This window comes from Squalius cephalus (genome assembly GCF_949319135.1).
Source record: "Squalius cephalus genome assembly, chromosome: 11".
Lineage (NCBI taxonomy): Eukaryota > Metazoa > Chordata > Actinopteri > Cypriniformes > Leuciscidae > Squalius > Squalius cephalus.
The window spans coordinates 33,672,892-33,693,735 of record NC_137132.1 but is presented as its reverse complement, the minus strand read 5'-3'; the positions used below and the strand labels follow the sequence as shown (position 1 = coordinate 33,693,735).

Here is a 20,844-nt window from a genome sequence, read left to right as displayed (position 1 = left end):
TATTTCTTGTTTTAGGGATGTTTATGGGAAATCAAGAAAACAATGATGATTAACAAAATTATATTGTACATTGTATATCAAAGCCTACATATATATATATATATATATATATATATATATATATATATATATATATATATATATATATACAGTATATGGTAATGGATGATTACTATTGTCATATACCATGGTATTTATGAAGTTGGTGCACAGTCATGCAGCTCCACTTTATAACTATACGTCACTGTTCACAGCACTATCTCAGCAAAACTGTCGTGAACAAGCTGCTGAAATGATACATTCACATGCGCCCATGACAGAAGAGAAGTGTAAAAGTGTGTGTGAGACAGAAAGGAAAAATCCAGGCAGTTGTTAATGATCCAGCCGTTGGTTTAATGTAGAGAATAATTGGTATGAAAGTGCTGGGGTGCATTTTGCCACTGGCACTTCTCTATTTATCTCCATTAACTCACACTCCTCACAAAGCTGTCAATCAAAGCATCACAAACTCAGAATGTGTGTATTTGAAAGCCAGTTGCTCTTTGTTGCTAAGCCTTTAAATACCTCAGGCTTCAACCGCCTGTGTATCCAAGAAACGCAAGAAAAGGTCATACTGTATATCCAACTTATGAGTGAAAAGTACATGATGGTCAAAAAGTTAAACTGTGTATTTTTATCACTTAAGTTCTGGATTTTGCTGCAGATGGGAAACAGGTTAATTATATGTAACATTTTAATTTAGACTTAATGCCACATGTCTGAATATATAATCGGGCTTGTGATCTGGTTCCTTATATATGCATTAGTCCAAACAAACAATTTAACAAATGTAACAGTTAAGTGCTAAGTGTTTGTGTTCACCATTCACAATAAACTGCCAAGTGATAGGAACTAGCAGAGTTTTTTTTTTTTTTTTTTGCCCTTTCAAAGTGTAATGGTATAAATGATCACACCTAGGCTGATTATGTGTTGTCTGTTAAAGAAATGAGAATTGATACAAGAAACCAAAATAAACTGCAGTCCACAAAACCAAAAAACAAAAACAAAAAAACATTTAAATTACAACCCTCTCCACATAAATAAAAAACAAAGACAAATGTATGAACAACACAATAAGAATTCAAAATCTTCTATGTTTTTGGTAACAAATGAATGGAGAAACATATACAATAGTTCCCCCTAGTGGTCACAATGAACGGCAGAGAATTCATAGTAGGCCCTCATACGAAGAGCCTGTTCCTATACCCAAAATTGCGGTGTTGGCCACTCGAGAGCGCGTGCATGCAACAGGAAAGTGTACAAGACTGTCCCGTCTATCCATCAATCCATGAAAAATGCCAAAGCGCACTTAACCCACATGAAATCCACATTAATAACACTCTAATACTGCTAAGCATATATCTCAACATTCAGGAACTTTCCAGGGCAAGTAAAATTGATTAGATATTACATTGATAATAAATGTAAAGTTTTGGAAATTTTGTTGGTGGAGAGATTTGATGAAAAAACCTTTATATATTGTGTTTGTTACATAGAGACTGAACAGACTCTTTTTTTTAAAGAGTATTGAAAATCATTATGTGTAAATAAAGCTCTTGCATTTTAACATTTTATTCTATGTTGTAAGTGTGTCCCATCCGGTTAGCAAAAGTTATATGTACACTTGCGGTCTTTACACCCACTTGAGCACTTGGGCCAAATACAGGAAATAAGTCATGCATGCAGACAAGGTGCGAAGACCACAAGTGTGGGTATCAGGACTGGCCCTTAACTCTGAAAGGGTAGACTGAAAGACAGGAAGAGGAAATGTCTGAATTCAACAGTCACTCAACAGAGGAATTTCATTAGTTGAATTTCCTTGTTATCTGGACGAAACAGATGACGTGTGCTGGTGTACAAGATTTTCCTCTTGTAAACCTGATTCATGTTGTTTTGCTCCATTTTGAACACTTTGGAATAAATTAAAGCATTCTGTGCCACTGGAAAACTTCTAACATGATATTAAAATGGAAGTCATTTATTAAATATAGGCCTACTCATGAACTCAACCAATCAGCATGTTCAGCGCCCATGTCCCACTCCTAAAAGTTCCTGAACATTGAAAAAGTACAACCTCGCGAGCAGGGCGACATTTTCCCCCGGAACATCATTTAGACCCTGGACCTGGGACTAGTCCCACCCCAAAGTCTCCAAATTGTTCCTGGGGAAAGTTCCTGTGGTGGAAACGCGGCTTAATAAGTCCAAAGTTAAGTTCTTTGATACCACGTGCTTGTTAATTCAGGATCCTGTGATTTCCGTCTTTTCTCCATCAGTTCTCTCGGGACAGGTGAGGTCCAGCGTCTCTGGTACCTGTGCTTGCTCTCGACCTGCACTTCCCTCCTCTTCTTCCTTCACAGCCTCCAACTCTTCATCCAACTCCTGGAGTGGTTCCTGCAAGCTGTGGGTGACGTCGCTCAGACTGCTGGACTCCACGCTCTCGTTTAAAGAGTTCCCGTCCTCATCCAGCGGCCCGTGCCTCCGGATGGTCCTGCGGTTTCGGCTGTGGCGCGATTGGTTGCCGTGAAGTGTGCGTCTGCGATGCCATTGGCTGAGAGACTGGTGTGCTTCTGCACTGAGTTGCCGCTTCGCTAGACGAGGCTGGAAGCTGCTGATGTAAAAAAGGGCAGCGTAGAGAGACGTAAGGTAGTACCCACCTGAGAGAAAGATGGAGAAAGAGGAGCACGTCATGCACAGCAGTGTGCGAATCTTTAATTACACACCCGACCTGGGCCAAAATACCATTAACGGTCATTCATTTGAGTATTCTAATGCAATAAATGAACTTTTTCAAGCAACAAATACATCCCAAAAAATTCACAACATCCTCATTATCCTCATGTTTTTCCAAATCCGTATCTTTCTAGAAGGTGCATTCTGGAATTTGGTCCCAATTGTGAAGAGTTTAATATTTCTATATAAACATGTTTTAATGATTCATGCTGCCGGTCACCTTTATCAATGTATTTTTCCGTGTTGAAAGGACAAAAAATCTGACAATGGAACGCACTTATTGTTGCGCTTTACAAGTGGAGAGAATCGTATCTGTCCGGCTGAAGAATCTGAGAAGCCAGAAAGACTGATAATGACAAAAAAATGAAGTAAATATTGGTAAGGCATACACAAAGTGGAAAGATTTGATGACGGAGAAAAACCTCCGTGCATTTTTGTTGTATAGGTAATAATTAATAATTGTTGAGATCAGGGTTCCTCAAACTCCTGGAGGGCCACTGTCCTGCACAGTTTAGCTCCAACCCTGATCAAACACACCTAGCTGTGAGTTTCTAGTGATCCTGAAGACATTGATTAGCTTGCTCAGGTGTGTTTGATCAGTGTTGGAGCTAAACTCTGCAGGACAGTGGCCCTCCAGGACCGAGTTTGAGGAACCCTGGTTTAGATCAATGGTTCTCAACTGGGGGCCTCCACAAATTCTTATCATTCTTATGATGATACAAGTCTTATTATTTACATTTAGTTATATTAACATAATCATAATGAAATATGCTTAACATTAAAAACATTAAAACATGTAAAAAAACATGTTTTTTTTTTAAAAACATTAAAAACAAAGATGCACCAACTTCCAGGAGGAAGAGACAGGAGGGCTTTTGAATATTGAATATAATGGGGCGTTGGTGTCAAAAGGTCGAGACCCACTAGTTTAGACCATTCTCTACAACACTCCAGTGTAATTTACACAAAACTCAGGGATGATCATACTGAAGTGATGGCAGTTTACCATTGTGGTTTTGCTAGTTAGACTAGAGAATGATGTTGTGTCGCTAGCACTGAATGAAATTATTAAGGACAACTTTGCCACTATATAAATCTGTTTGAAAACCAACAATGTTACAGTCAGTGTTGTGTAGTAAGTAACTGATAACATGTCATCTAAATGATGTAATTCCTTTAAGTACTTGTAATTAGATTATATTGCATTTTAAAATACTTGTAATCAGACGATATTTAATTTTCATTGATAGATTAAATGATATTCTCACAATGGCAGTAAATTATTCACAATGCATTGATTCTCTCTCCCTACTACAAGCAGATCCCTTCTACTTAGTGTATTATTTTAATTGTTTTGATTTTAAAATTGTTTAATTACTTTTCATTAAACTCACAAACCCCTGCAGTTCCATCACGAACCCCGGTCTGAGAAACCCTGACGTTCTTTTTATCTTTTAAATCTTCCTTTCTAAAAAAAGCCCACTGTTTATATCCGTTCAGAAGCTCTTTCGGGTTTGTTGAATCGCACACTAAAAACAGCCTCTAGTCATGTGACTATCACTGAAAACTGAGAGCCACACAGCAGTTGATCACAGGATTTACAGAAATAATTTCACTTTTAAGAAGTGTTTTCTCAACACTGCAACATTGCATACTGAATCATCTCATGGCAAACACATCCATTATTATTTGAATTATCACTCAGTGAGTCATTTAACCACGCATTGCTGTTTTTTGGAAGGCTTTTGTCTCTCAAACACATTGAAATATGCAGATTCACATCATTAGATTTTAATTCAAGTTATGAGATTAGTTAATAAGTTAGCCTAAGTAAGTCAATAATAATAATAAATAATAATAATAAAAATATCAAGTTTTTAATGTAGTTTATATGTCTGTGGTGTTTTTAATATGCTTTAAGACCATGTATAAATTCATAAGTCGACAGCATTGCTGAGTATTTTCTCCTTAAAACTGCAGTGAATCAAAGACAGTCTCAAAAACACAGTTTGAAATCGCTGGTGTTTCTAAACTACCTTGTAACCAATCAGATCAACGTGTGATCATCAGCGAGTGGATCTCTGAGCTGGTGTGAGTGAGTGGAGGCGGGGCTCATTTGCATATACATAGAACCGTGTATACTAAATGAGGCAAGGGTGTAGAGTTACATTCAAGCTATTTTAAGGCATGACGAATTTTTTTTTTTTTTTTTCAAGGAAAAAACTTTTAAATATGTAATTTTGGTGATCAAAGATGAGTTTTAAGGGATACAATTATTGACTGCAGGAGGACTTTAAGTTCACGGTTCTCTGATGTTGGTTAATGGTCACATGACATGGAGGTAAACAAATCAAATATTTAATCTTTTTTATTTAAAGTGTTTTATTTTGATTGTTTATATTTTAAAATTGTTAAAATATTATTAAAACTCATGAATTTTTAAACTCTTACACAATTTACACAATGTTCTCAATGCTCGAGTTCATGTGTAGAGCCCCTGGTGGTACGTCGAGCAAAGTTTCATGTTGTGTCGAGCCTTCTTAGTGTTTTAAAAATAATCTTAAAAGTGGCATTTCCATTCTAATTATGCTTTTACCCGAAAGTTTGACTCGGGTAGATTAACAAAAACAGCCTAGGTTCAATTTTGGCGAGAGTTACCCTTTAAATGTGTAATGTAATGGATTACGTTACTAACAATAATTTTGTCATCTAATTTGGAATCAGCACTTGTTACAATAAAATTTCCGATCATGTGGATTCTTATTAAAATGACTGGTTTCAGTCACAAAAACTCGCTTTGTAACTGCACCTTTACAATGGAAGTGAATGTAAACTAAAGTGGTCAAAAAACGACAAAGCCACGACATTTGCTAAATTCCAACTCTTCTGAAGCCATAAGATAGGCAAACAGAAAACATTTGAAGGTATGGAAAAATAAAATGCGTAAACAAGAAGTCCAACATATTAAAGGAACAGGATAGTCCATAGTAATGGTCAATGGTATGATTCAGTACATGTGCAATCCATCAATCCAAACAGAAAAATAAGAATGAAAACAACGTTTAAAGTGCATTCAAGGACACACTTCAGGTTAGTCACAAATAAAGGGATTGGGACTGTCCTGCCACTGAGATGAATTTGAATGCCAGTGGATAGATCTCTACAGATGATATAGACGCTCTTGGTTCAGACAAACAGCCATTGATTGAGCCAGAAGCTGACATGTTGGACAGAGTAATGCTTTTTAAAGAGTTACAGTGTTTGCCTTCATCAGGAAGCCAACCATAAAACTAGTGGTGTGAACACTGTTAATGAGTGTGAATGTGTGTGTATCCCCTACCCTCTCCTTGTAGTTGCATGGGGTCCAGCAGCTCCATCATGTAGTCAGTGTCCACCTGTAGTATAGATAGATCACTACGCAGCAACACCCACGTCAGGCACGGCAGGAAATCATCTGCCCCGAAAACCGTTCCTGAACATAAATCAATCAACATAATCAAATCTTCTACAGCTTAATGACTCGGGTATTAAGGTATATAATGTATGAGGTGCCTTGCAGCAATCATGCATAGGCATGTATGGACAGTGCTGGGTACTAATTGATTACATGTAATCTCGATTACGTAATCAGATTACCAAAATTAAGTATTTGTAATTAGATTATTGCCACGATTATTCTTAGTTTTACCCTCACAGACTTTTAGTTTGTATCCTGCAGTCACATGTTGGTGCTGTTATCTTTCTGTCAATAAACTCGTCTTTGCGTCCTGCCTACATCACATTCAGCCAAAGTGTGACAATTAAATTGCATTTTAAAATACTTGTAATCAGACTATATTTAATTTTCATTGATAGATTAAATGATATTCTCACAATGGCAGTAAATTATTCACAATTCATTGGTTCTCCCTACTACAAGCAGATCCCTTCTACTTAGTGTATTATTTTAAACCTTTTGATTTTAAAATTGTTTAATTAGTTTTCATTAAACTCACGAACCCCTGCAGTTCCATCACGAACCCCAGTCTGAGAAACCCTGACGTACAGTGTAATGTTTAAATTTTATATACTTCATGTTGTTGGTAACAAATGGAATATATTTTCTTTCTCTTTGTATTTTCATATAAAAATGGTACAGGATTATTCTATTCAAATCAATGCGATTAACAAGTTAGGTCAAAAGTAATCTAAAAGTACTCTTATTATACCCTGTTTTAACGATCTAAGCGCATGGTCTTAGTGCATGTCCGAATCCACTTTTGCTAGCTTAACGAAGAGAAAAAAGGTCGGCGCTCCCGGCGCATGGTCTAAAAGGGTTGTCCCTATTCTCTTAATGAGTAATGGGTGTGTTTTGGGTGTAACGTGCAATAAACCAATCAGAGTCTCATCTCCCATTCCCTTTGAAAGCCAGTTGCGCTCGCGCCATGGCGGATTCTCTGTTTAAATGGAGGAATTTGCAAGCGGAAAAACTGAACGCTTCTCTAGCGAGGAAACGGCTCTGCTCGTGCGCGAGGTTAAAGACCATCTACGGGACAAGCCGGATTCCACCATATCTTTATGTACACAATAATAATCTTTTACATTGTAATCCTTTTATTTTTAATATATGGCATGTTTGTGTGCTGCTGCGCGTCCCTGTGTGTGTAATAAGCAGAGTGTATGTGCGTTGTGCACCCGCCTATAGGCGCACATTACTAACACGCTTTTTAAATACCAAAATTTTTTGGTATAGACAATGGCGTAGTCTATTTTAGTTGGCGCCGTCTGGCACTGCATTGCGACGGGTGTATGATAGGGCTCTAAATGTGTAATGTTATGGATTATGTTACCAACTACAATTTTTGTCATGTTATTTGGTATCAGTAACCGACTAAAAATTGTAAGTAATCTCCCCAGCAATAACTATTGAATTCTTGGTTTTTCGGCACAGGACACGTTTCTGTATGTGTGGAATGGGGAGTATATAAACATAGAGCATACAGTTTCAGAGGAAGTGGAATGTGGAACAACCATGAGAATCCAGAAAGTTTGCATTGCGTCTCTACAGTAGTTCACTCACCGGGCTTAGCATTAGCATTCATGCTGTGGTAGATATTCTTGCAGACTTTGAGCAGGGTGTTAACTTTTTTACTAGGTGAGTAAGCCTCATGCATTGTGGTCCATCGATGCTGGATCTTTTCCATCATGCTGGAATCAGGCACTCCGGCTCCGGCTGCTCCCTCCAGCTCCTCCAGGCTCCGGTTCTCCAGCGTGCTCTTGTTGGCCTCTAAACGCTGCAGAATGCCGTCATCCCTGCGTGCTGTCTTCAGATACACGTAAAGGTGAGTGTAAACTGGTTTTAAAGCCACTTTATGCAAGGCAAGCTCCAGCATAGCATCTAAAGGCAGAGAGGAAAAACAGATTTGTCAATAAATTTGGTTTTAGTGGAGGCGAATCAATAAGAATCAAAACAATATACTAGCAAAACATTTGCTTAGTGTGACCATAGAAAGCTCTCGTTTATTGTGTAGGCATACGCAATAAACCCTTATTATATATAATAAGACGGACTAATAAAATGCGCAATAATAATAAAACATAAGATGCTTTTTGGTTGATCGGATCACAAGTAGATGTAGGAGACACATTCCCGTTTACACCTGGTGTTTTAATCCACAAATAATGTTCACTACCAGGTCAGTTGGAGGAGAGTAGATGGTCTTTTGCGGCTGTTCGAACACATTGAACCACATGAGTGTTTACACTACCAAAGCAATCCGGTCGAATGTGTTTTCAACTACCTCTGGAAGTGGTGGAAAGTGGACAAGCTCAAAATGTTTAAGACCCCGTTTACACCTGTATTATGCGTCGTCCACTTGTGATCCGATAGACCAAAATGCATCTTAATACCAGGTGTAAACAGGGCCTAAGTTGACATATGGTTGCAAAGTTACTTATAGTCAGAATGTCTGTTGGAGGAGCATCATAATGAAGTGTTAGCAGATATTAAGCAGACAGTCTACTAATACTCTAAAGAGAGCTAGTTGACATGTAGTTACAATGTTACTAATAGTTAGTAGAATGTCTAAAGTGGACCATCGGAATAAAGTGTCACCTTCAATTGTAAATCAATTGCATTTGTTGATAAAAGAATAATAAAGATAAGCTGAAAAGTTATGTACGTTAATCATTTTGAGAAAGAAACTCAGGTATTATAACGCAAAAAAATAACGTTACTTCATCAATTGATTCTGATTAAATAACACGCCTATAACTCATTATAGTCAAGGTTGGGGGGTGAAGGGATGAAGCGGGGACTCAAAATGCAGAAGTGTTGGGCTTTTAATGATAATAAAATAAAACTAAACACAAACGTAAACTAACCCTGAAGGGAAAAACTAGACTTGACAGCCTGACTTGACTTGACTAGAAGGGAAACTACACAGAGGGAACATAAATGAACCCTGACAGTTATCTCCAACACATCCACAGCTCATACCCAGCTCAAAATCAGGAATGTCTCCACAGCTGTCTGTGATGCTTTGGATCTCTGGACAATCAAACAGCATTTCCCTCAGATTAGTGAGAGCCGAGCGCACGTCCTGCAGCATCTCGGAGCAAGTCACTCCAGGGGCGTCTCCACCCGCAAGAGTCTCCTCTACAAACCCCCTGACCGCCTCTGCAAAAGCCCCAGTCCTCCGCTCGGCCATCTCCTGAACACGCTTGCTCAGTCTGCGCTGAGGAGACACAAGTCCACCTAGAGCCTGACCCACTGCCGAGAGGCGGTTCTTCATCTTGTCTGCCAGCTGGAAGCGGGACGAGGATAGGGATGGGCTTGAAGCCGGTTCGAACTCCTCTTCTATGCTGCTGACTGACAGCGAGTCCAGCTCTAAGCAGGGCGGTTGAAGCAGAGAGGAAGGCAGTGGTGAATTCAGCCATATCTTGTCCTCTATCCAGGACACGCGGTGTGGCGACTGCGGGAGAGGACTCTGAATGGAGTCTGTGCTTGCTCTTTTTAGGGGGTCTTCCTTGCTGGTGGCACTCGCCCTTCGAAGCACAACTCCACCCGGGGTACATGGAGAGACTGGTGACGATGATCCTTTGAGAAGAAACAAAGACGTCAATACGTGACACTTTCTATCAGACTTCTTTTTTTATCAGCACATCCAATATATAAACATTAGCCGCTTTTTCCACCATCGGGCCGAATAAGTAAGGAATAGTTCCACTTGAGCTTGGTTTGGCACGGCACGATTACAAACCGTCCCACAGTGGGAAAATGTAACCGAAATGTCCGAAATTTTCGCTTGCATTTTTCCATATTCTTTGTTCGGTGGCTCCCAGTTGTCAAAATACCTCTCATAATGCTTGCTACTGATGCGAAAAACGCAGAAAAACAAACCTGATCCGAATGTTTGTTTGTTTTTATGACAAACAAAATTTTCGGAGGCAGTGTAAACGTGATTGACACCACGTGAGGGCGGTTTTTTTTTTTTTCTTTTTTTTACGTGCGAAAATTTTGGACGAGAATTTTGGACTTAAGCAACAAGAATGGTTTGGCCCAAGAGTGGAAAAGCAGCTATTGTTTGTCGGTTCCTTGAAATCAGTGTTATTATTGTTTACTAAAGCTGAAACTATTACAAATCTTTTTCGTTCTATGAAATTAAGCTGAATTCAAATAAAATATAAATATTTGATGAAAAACTTAAAAATTCTGAAATATATATAAAAATGTTTTTATAAAAATGACATACTTTTTAAACTGAAATAAAAAAATTAATTGAAAACTAAAAATATACAAATAAAAATAAACAAATAAACAATAACAAATAAAATTCTAAATACTATACTAATTAATACTTGAAATTATATAACTGAAAAAAAAAAAAAAGGAAAAAAGTCCACCACTACCTTTGTCATGGTCTAAACTGCTAGAGTTGTCCTCGGCTAGTGTAGATGACCTCAGTTTCAGTCCTCTCCCTTCCCATGCTCTTGTGGTACTCAACCGCTTGTCTCGCCTCAAGCCGATTGGACGATTGACTGGGCTGGCTGGAGACTGAGTCAGCCAATCATCCCCATGCTCTTGAAGGTACAAGGGATTGATGAAGCACAGGGCACCATTGGCGGCTGTAACCTACCAACAAACAGAAATAATTTGAAGATCACGTCTCTATAGAATACAGCCTCAAGTGTCAATCATTGTGGTCCAATTAAATCCCAAATTAAAAAGAATAGATCCCCATGGACACATTTGTTGTGTTGGTAAATTTCAACTTCCTTGTTTTAACATTGGCTGGGTAGATTACTTAGAAACTGCAGTCAATTACTTATTCCAAATGACGTGACAAAAATTGTAGTTATAACATAATCTATTACATTACACATTTAAGGTAATATAATCTGATTACTTTTAGATTACTTTTGAACTAACATTGCTTTGAATAGGATAATCTTGTACCATTTTGATATGAAAATACAAAGAGAAAGAAAATATATTTTATTAAGTGCATTAAATATTACATTACACCAGACTGAGGTTTGTGAGTTTAATGAAAAGCTATTAATTAAACCATAAAAAAAAAAAAAAAAAATTAAACAAAAAAACACTTACTAAAAAAAGATTAAAATATATATTTTATTTGTTTACCTGCTGGGTGAATCAATGAATTATGAATAATTTACTGTCATTGTGAGAATAACATGTAATCAATAAAAAAGTAACTGTAATCTGATTATGAGTATTTTAAAATGCAATATAATCTAGCACTGTTCATAGTTGCACAGGTTTTCTTCCTTTTAAGCACCCGCTAGCATCATGAATTGATGTTTGGACTTTGCACTTAAAATAAGTCTTGGTTTGCCAAATGATGATGGTTTTGATAATGTTTTGTCAGTGTCTAGAAGAGACGTGTTAGTGTTAGTGTTAGAAATGTGGTTACACTTTTGGTTTCACTTTATTTCAAGGTTTCCCTGAAATAAAGTAACTGTAATCTGATTATGAGTATTTTAAAATGCAATATAATCTAATTACAAGAACTTAATTTTTGGAATTTTATACTTAATCCAGATTGCATGTAATCAGTTACTATGCTGCACTGTTCATAGTTGCACAGGTTTTCTTCCTTTTAAGCACCCGCTAGCATCATGAATTGATGTTTGGACTTTGCACTTAAAATAAGTCTTGGTTTGCCAAATGATGATGGTTTTGATAATGTTTTGTCAGTGTCTAGAAGAGACGTGTTAGTGTTAGTGTTAGAAATGTGGTTACACTTTTGGTTTCAATTTATTTCAAGGTTTCCTTAGTTACTTAGGGGCTTAGTTTATGGTTAGTCACTTGCTATCGATGGCTTGGAATAATGCATAATGACTGTTACCTCTACAGAAAGTAGATGTGTGTAACATAAGTTTTTTTATAAAATAAGTTCAATACGTAAAACAATCTATAACTTTGTAGGTTTGCTTTATGTTACTGATTACCTCAATTCACATACAATTCAAATCCAGAAATAAGAATCTGGAATTGGAATTTCAAAGCATTCTCAGTTCCGAATCACTTATTTAAAGGATTAGTTAACTTCAGAATTAAAATTTCCTGATAATTTGACTCACCCCCACGGCAATCAAGATATTCATGTCTTTCTTTCTTCAATCGAAAAGAAATTAAAGGAGAACTCCGGTCAATTTTAACATTGAGTTCATTTTTTTGTACATTTGGAGTGCTGTCAATACAGAGAACAACAATAAAAATCGGTGTTGCCTACACCGTGTTATCTTCTTTTTAAAATTTGCACCCTGTTGACTTCAATGGGGCAAGTTTTAAACCTGCTTTTAGCCTCTTAACATCCTTGATGTGTCATTACAAGTGCCCAGCCATGTGAGTGATTCCTTCAGAGTGAACGCGGGTCAATCTGACTGCAGTAGATGTGAAAGATATGAATAAAAATGATGTTAATTCAGCCAGCGCACATACCTGTATTTATTTCCTGTTTTCGGTCGAAGTCCATAGTAATCGATTGTCGAGTTCACGCGCATAATCATAGGTACTAAACCAATGCGCGTGAACTCGACAATCGATTACTTTGGACTTTGACCGAAAACAGGATGTAAATACAGGTATGAGCGCTGGCTAAATAAATATAATTTTTATTCATATCTTTCACATCTACTGCAGTCAGATTCACCCGCGTTCACTCTGAAGGAATCACTCACATGACCTGTGCACTTGTAATGACACATCAAGGATGTTAAGAGGCTAAAAGCAGGTTTAAAACTTGCCCCATTGAAGTCAACAGGGTGCAAATTTTAAAAAGAGGATAACACGGTGTAGGCAACACCGATTTTTGTCGTTGTTCTCTGTATTGACAGCACTCCAAATGTACAAAAAAATGAGCTCAATGTTAAAATTGACCAGAGTTCTCCTTTAAGGTTTTTGAGGAAAACATTGCAGGATTTTTCTCCATATAGTGGACTTCAACGGGGACCAACTGTTTGAAGGTCCAAACTTCAGTTTCAGTGCAGCATCAAAGTCTCTACACAATCCCAGCCAAGGAATAAGAGTCTTATCTAGAGAAACGATTGGTCATTTTCTAAACAAAAGAAACATTTATATACTTTTTAACCACAAAAGCTCGTCTTGCTCTAGATCTGCAATGAGCCACACGTAATCACATTAATAGGTCACGCGTTACAGGCGGAAGTATCTTTGTATACGACCTATATATTTATAAATTTTTTTAGAAAATTACGATGGTTTCTGTAGATAAGACTCTTATTCCTCGGCTGGGAACATGTAGAGATCTTTGAAGCTGCACTGAAACTGACATTTGGACATTCAACCCATTGATCCCTGTTGAAGTCCACTATATGGAGAAAAATCCTGCAATGTTTTCCTCAACCTTAATTTATTTTCGACTGAAGAAAGAAAGACATGAATATCATGGGGGGGGGGGGGGGGGACGACGACTAATTCTGAAGTGAACTAATCCTTTAATACTGAACAAATATAGTGAACTTGAAAACATTAGAGAAGTAAAGCAGAGCTAACTCAGAAGCTCAGTATCACCTGTATAGTGCACAGGACGGTTTCTGGCATTTCTGCTGTGCCTTGTGTTTCTGAAGTCATAGTGTTAGCCTGCAGATCTGAGGAGGGGCACAGCCAGGTCTCTGAAAGTCAAACACACACAACCCTTGAAACGGAGAGAGTCTGACTTACATAACAGCAGATTTATAGTGTAGCACATCGAATGGTGAATGACAGGGGCAAGTACTAACTTGGACCAAGCTGAGGAACAAGGTGATCTGGTAGCTTGATAATGGTGTAAACCCACGAGGGAACCAACAAACAGACAGGCAAAACATCCCTGAGAGAAATGTGAGTGGAGTGGAGCAAAGAAAAAAAGAAGAAGGTTACAACAACACATTATTTATACAGTTTAGCACTTATTATAATCTTTGGTGTAAGGGAAACAAGGAGATTATTAATTCTCTTTCAAGAGCATTAACTGCAACTGTTTGCCCCATAAGAGATTTTTAGTATAATTTGCTATCTAACACAGCGGTGCAGTATTTCCTGTGATGACACTCCTGTTATCAAGAAAAACTAGTTAATAGTTGCTAGATAATACTAACTCATCCGCACCTGCTCAGTGTGTAGAAGTGCAGCAGCTGAAAGAGATCAGGAAAAGCCAGGTGTGATGTTGTCAGTTGAAGCGCTGTGAAAGAAAAAAAGACTCAGTCGGACTTGCGCTATGTGTCATAGAGAGAAACTGGACAAACTAGTCATGAACTTTAAAAGAACACGGATGTAATGAGGAAATAGAAAGGCTGCAGTGTTCATGATGTCAACTAGAACAGCGTGCGCAAATAGAGAAGAAAGCACAGTGCAGAAGAGTTTAATGAACTGCACAAACTTCTCATGAACACTATTTGCACATGGTTTCCCACAGTGTGCTTCCCATGTCTGTTTGTAACAGGAAATGTAGAAAACCTGCAGGCTTTACATCCGTATCATGCCTGACAGCTTGTGTGTTTCTTTTCGTGCAACATAAAAAAAAAATGCTATGAAGTCACTCTTTCATATCTCAGGAAGCTTAGCTATGCTTTGATAAATGTTTCCCTTATAAAATCATATATAAAAAGAAAAAAAATAATTTAAAAAAAACAAACAAATGGGGCTGTAGTTGATATACAGTAATAGTATACAGCTATAAACTGTGGACAGCATAGCTCAGATACGTAATTTGATGTTGAGAACATGTTGATCGTGACGAGTGTTTGAGTTTATGTAGAAATATGACTTTTGATTGAGTATCAATTAAGACTATAGAATAACACAAGACGCGTCTCTCGTATTGTTTTGAATGGGGAAAAGTGCAACACTCAATATATTGGAATAAGTCCCGCCTTCCAACGATAAAGGAATTCCACATCTCAAAACAAAATGGCTGCCGTTAGGTGTCTTGGTGTTTGTTTGTCAACAAAGCAACAAATTGTGGATGATAAATGATGCTATACTTTTTGAAGGTGTAGAATAACCATGTTTTACCATAGACTATAGAATAACACAAGACGCATCTCTCGTATTGTTTTGAATGAGGAAAAGTGCAACACTCAATATGGAGGAATAAGTCCCGCCTTCAAAATAAGAGCCAATCGCCGATTGGTGAAGTCATTAGTAAAGCTGCTGTTAGAAGCTCTGGCTATTATAGAAACAGTCGTATTGCGCTTCCACTGCGCATTAGCTTGCTCCAGCCTGAAAATTTTTATTTTCTGTCATGATTCGAGCATTTAGAAACAACATTTACGAGACAGTTGTCAGATTTCATTGGAAAATTAATCGTAATCTTGGTGAACAGGTTTGGAGAATTTGATGTTTCCCCATTCAAAGAGAGACAGAAGCTGCACTTGCACGCCCGAGAGACGTTTCAAAGATGGCCGCCGAGTGAAAGGACTTGTCTTAAAGGGACTTTGGTATCAGTCAAGGATGAAAGCTGTTTTCAGTACCTGTTCCAGTGGTTTTGATGGGGAATTCTTTGACCGGCTCCCCACTGTCCGCTACAGACACACACAGAAGCTGGTCTTGAGACAAAGACCCTTGGACCACCAGGAAACTCTGTGTAAAAGAACGTATTTCGTTGTTATGCGAGTTTAATGAAAGGGTTATATTGAGATCATTGAGGATTGAAATCTTTTGGAGAATATTGTCTCATTGCCATATGAGAACTCATGAGAATGAGTGACACAACCAGCTTTGACATCAAGGAAACGCACACTTTGTGGGTAAGCTCTCTCACAAGAGGAAGTCAGTGCGCACACAAGTCGGGTGCCAAAAAAACTAAAATAGATGACAGTGAGAGCTACTGAAGTTATTTGAGTTTATTTAGTTTATCGAAACCAATGATGAATATGCTTCTAACAATATTCACAGGATATATGTCATTCAAATTCACTCCCTAAAATATAAACAACAAGAACCCTCTTAGGAATTTGTTGACCACAGGGGAAGTGAAATGAGATCTTTGATCATTTTAACATCTAATTACACAGAGTAAGAGTGTGTAGGACTATGGGAGTATCTTTCACAGCTTTGAAATCGCCTTGGCACAGACTATCAGTGTTAGCCGACACTTCTAAAAAGTTCAACATTGGATCCTTAGATATGTTGCTGAACAACTCTTTTTTTTACAAATTTTTTTTATTCATTCTTTCTTCTTTATTCGGATCGCCATTAGCTTCCACGGAGTGGTTGCTAATCTTCCTGGGGTTCACAAAGCAATATTATGTAGATCTTGTATTATTTTTAACCATTTATACCAGCAAAAGCAGGGAACAAAGTAAAATTGCATAATGCTCGATTATTGACCATTCTGAATCAGCATATTGTAGATAACCACTTGCAGAAACTGTAGAATAGATCTTACCTTACAATACTGCGCTCCTTTAAGACATCAGTGCTCTACTCTCTCTCTCTCTCTGCCTCTTCTTAAGTACACTTGCACTCATGCTTTCTGCACTCTTATCTAACTCTACTTCTGCAATTGTCTGCAACATAATGACAGTTTATTCCATGCAAGAACTTATACTCATAGTGCTGGTTAGGTTAGTAAACCTTAATAAGATGATTTTTTTAAGATAATTGTATTATGGCACATGTATAAACAGCCGTAAGTCAATCATTGAAGAAACTTCTCCCCAATAGGAGACTACGCTTCCACTAAGTATTTAGAAAAAGAAATTAAACAGGTTTTATTAAACAGGGTCAAAGTTCAGCAAAGGGAACGGTGACTTTCCACAATAAAAATAGCATCAGTAATGCTATGTGTTATATAATATACATATTTCCATGAGACTCAGTGCTCAGCAACAAGAAATTCACAGGCTAAAACTAAATGGCTTTAAGGCAGTTGATTGAACAAACGTAATAGGCGAACATGGTTTCCCCAAGTAAATCAACCAATCAGCTTTGAGGGACAAGTTAACAAGTTAATGTTTAGGCTTATAACCAGGGTTAGGTGCTTCTACATCGGTTTAATTCACTATAATTTCCCTCTGATCTTAGGGATAAGTTATGGGTATAGGGTTAGGTTTAGGGGTAGGGATAGGGTTATGACTAAATTTTGATCGAGAAACATGTCTTACTTGGCAAAATTACCGTGATCTGTATTAATAATAAGAGATGAAAAAGAGTTATTAACAATTAAAGTCTAGCTTTCATGGAATTTGAAGCTAAAACATTTCAAGCAATGATTGGATTGTGCGTTACAATTCAAGTCACACTAAAACTGCTTGACTCTTTTTATTTTTATTGACAACATTAGGGTTTACAAGACCTACTGTTGAAACAGCTGAATGACTGATTTAGCAAACATTGCAAAAAAGGAAGTAAAGGCACCCACCCCAGGAGGTCTGCCCCACAGAGCGGCGTGCGCCCCATGACTGTCCCAGGGGCTCTTGGGAGCCCAGGCATCCTGACACAAGCGTAAACCTCGCAGTAGACTCAGGGTTTTTGTCTGATCCCCGAAGACCCCATTGGGTTCCGTCCTGGCATCATTTTGTCTATGAGAAATAAAAAAAGGTGTTTAAATAATAATTTTACAAAAAAAAAAAAAAAAAAAGAAAAAAAAAGAGGAACATACTGTATTGAACAAAATGGTGATTGTATCAATGTTATCTCTCACCTGTTCCCACTGCTTGTGAATTCATCTTTTGACTCTTTCATCATCATTGCACTGGACCTGTTCAGGAAATCTGTTCCAGCACAAGATCTTCCATTTTAACTATGTTGCTGTAACCCTGTTGATATTTGGAAAGAGAGAAATAAAATAAATTATGAAATATTGTTTCTCTCCAACCATACATCCTTTCATTTGTATGTCTTTTCGTTCACTCTTTGTCATAGTTCCTTGTTAACAGTTGAACATGTTTTATCAGCAGTGAAATCTAAAGTCTAAAAGGACATTTTTTTTTTTTTCAAACTTAGGGGAGGAGTTTCATCTGTGAAGTGCAACTTTGAAAACAGAGGCCATGTGCTGTGACAAAAAGAGCTACTTCCAGCTTGTTGAAATACATATGCACTATCTTTCAAAAAAAATTTGGACACGCCAGTTCTTTGCTACTTATTATTGTTATTTGTCACATTTTAGATAATAGTAAAGTTATTAAAGCAATTGCATTATTTTACAGTAAATTCACTTACAGTGTATATGAAAGAATATAAGATAACTACATTGGTTAAGTTTGGGTTTAGGAGTAGGTTCAGGGTTAGTAGGTTTAGGTTAGGTACTTTAATAAACAGGACTGCAAAATAAAGTGATACCATTAAAACAACACACATATGGGACTTATGTAGTGATCAACAAACTGTTTAACAAATTACAAATATATCATATTTTAGATTATTCAGTGTAACCCGCAGGCCTGCACCGGTTGTTTAGGGATTCTCTGAGCCCAATATAAGGCATATCCCGGGATGTTTTGAACTGTAAAACTGATGCTGAATAATTGATGCCTGTTTTTTCTTCACTGTGTACTTTGATTAATTTATTAAAACCCTTAATTAAAAATGGGTTTGTATTAAACTATTTGCACATCTTAAATTTGTCTTCATAACAAACTGGCACAGTAGTTTATACTTTGGATGGATGACAAATTAATAAATCGTTAATTTCGCTCACATGAAGGCATTCTTCCATTTGCTTTAGTTTGACAGCTGGGAGATACATTGCTGGGTTCCCTATAACAATAAACAATGAGCACAAATTATTTTGAATTCATTGGGCGAAGAAAAAAAAAAAAAAATTACTATGAAATAGAAACTTACCATTAATAGCCACTGCTGTAAAATCAAATTTGACTTGCATAGAAATCTCACACATTGACCTCCTGAGAACACACACACACACACACACACACACACACACACACACACACACACACACACACACACACACATTTTTTTCCAGGGTTTTAGAAAACATCTTGAATGTCGAGTGTGGTTGCTTTTTCCATTTAATTTTTTTTGTATTTAGTCATCTGTAGAAGATTACGATTTTGAGAAATTTGTCCAACACTGCTACTTTATTTAATAAAGTGTTTAAATATTTAAGCTTGTGGTGCAAACTATATTTTTTTGTCAGCCCTTTCAGCTCTCAACTCCGCTGTCATCAATAAGAACTAACTGTTTGACAGCCTGTTTATTCTTAATCCATGTTTAATGTCAATATTTATAAAAAATATTTTTCATTGCAGTGTGTATTATTTTAAATCTAACACTTTTGACAATTCTATTGAAAATGGAAAAAGCATGTGATTGCTCCCAAAAGTGTAAGCAACAGTAAATACATAAGTCCTTGGTAGGCTACAGTACATAAACTTGATTTTTTTTGTCCCATGTCTCAAGAATAAGTTGATAAATATGCATTAAAAGTAACACTCTTGGAATGATGCAAACAAACGTCTTTGCTTAACTCACATGTGGTGTCTTCAAAATGTCCTCCTACATGAAGAAAAGACTTCTCTGAACATCTCTGAAAGCTGCTCCAAACACCTCCACCCACTGCAAGTTTGCGCGTGGAGTAATTGAGACTCCTCATTACTAATCTTTTCTGTACTTAGTCATGTCACCTACAGTGAGACTCACTTTTGATCTGTGACATACATATAAACGTTCAATTTCAGTCACACTAAAGATCAGTATCAGCTTTGATAAGAGTGACAGAACTCTTGATGATGTCCTTTGTGTCTCTCACACCATAAGCTCCACCTACTTTTCATGACTGTGGTAAACCTCACTGTGACAAACTTTCAAGTGAAAGTAAGATACATCAGAAAAATTATATCTGAATGAGTGTTACAGTACCAAGTACATCAGTTCAGTTCCATTTTAGTCAAGTCAGCAGTTACGTTTCAAAAAATAAACCCGTATCCTTTTATAATAATTGAGCTTAAGGGAAGAAGACAGTTACCCGTGTTCCTCACTGTATTTCCTCTTACTATAAATGATACCATATTAACCCACAATAAGATCAAACTCATAGCCAACTCTAAAACCAGTTGACTCTAAAAAACTAAGATTTTTTTAAAGGTTTTAACAAATTTATGAGATGCTGTAACGTTCTATATCTTTAGCAGTCAGACAAACATCTAAAAAACGCAAAACTCCATAAAGGTCTATAATAAATCTGCCGTACTAATGATCACAAAGGTTGTTTTTACCAGAAATAGTTTTATCACACTGTAACTATAGCATGCAATATGTACAGTGTGATGAAATGATCTATGAAAAATTCTTATGAGAAAATGATAATAAGAAAGTTTTCCTAATTATTTCAATAGTCCACTTTACACTGTTAAACCCACAGCATCTACTCTCTCCCAGAACCGCCACCAGAGAGCTTCATGCCCAGAGGTTTAGCTCTTTACTCTCACAAACTGCATTTCCCATAGACCTATCCCCAGACTCATTTTTACCTCGCACCTGTTTCCTATTAGTCCTCGACTAATAAGCTCCCCATGTTCTCTCATACTTTGCAAAGTCTTGTTAGCCTAGCCTGCAATTCTGAGCGCCTATATTTCTATAATTTTTTCCTATGTTTAACT

At 37.2% G+C, this 20,844-nt stretch overlaps 1 protein-coding gene across 2 annotated transcripts; it reads right to left on the bottom strand.

Annotated features, from left to right (window-relative positions):
- Positions 1-379: 379 nt before the first annotated feature.
- On the bottom strand, positions 380-19,990 carry rinl (Ras and Rab interactor-like). 2 transcript variants are annotated; one of them, XM_079885409.1, is made up of 14 exons: positions 19,718-19,990; positions 19,067-19,128; positions 18,921-18,979; positions 17,925-18,039; positions 17,643-17,802; positions 15,751-15,859; positions 14,387-14,459; positions 14,020-14,108; positions 13,811-13,911; positions 10,660-10,882; positions 9,248-9,847; positions 7,829-8,146; positions 6,110-6,241; positions 380-2,693 (listed from the first exon to the last, which is right to left on the bottom strand). In XM_079885409.1, the coding sequence occupies exons 4-14, from the start codon at positions 17,969-17,971 to the stop codon at positions 2,278-2,280; spliced, it is 2,268 nt and encodes a 755-aa protein (XP_079741535.1). In that variant the 5' UTR covers positions 17,972-18,039; positions 18,921-18,979; positions 19,067-19,128; positions 19,718-19,990; the 3' UTR covers positions 380-2,277. The 2 variants fall into 2 exon arrangements, with proteins under 2 accessions (XP_079741535.1, XP_079741534.1); XM_079885408.1 differs by lacking the exon at positions 19,067-19,128 and having other exon boundaries at positions 19,718-19,797.
- Between the last annotated feature and the right edge of the window lie 854 nt (positions 19,991-20,844).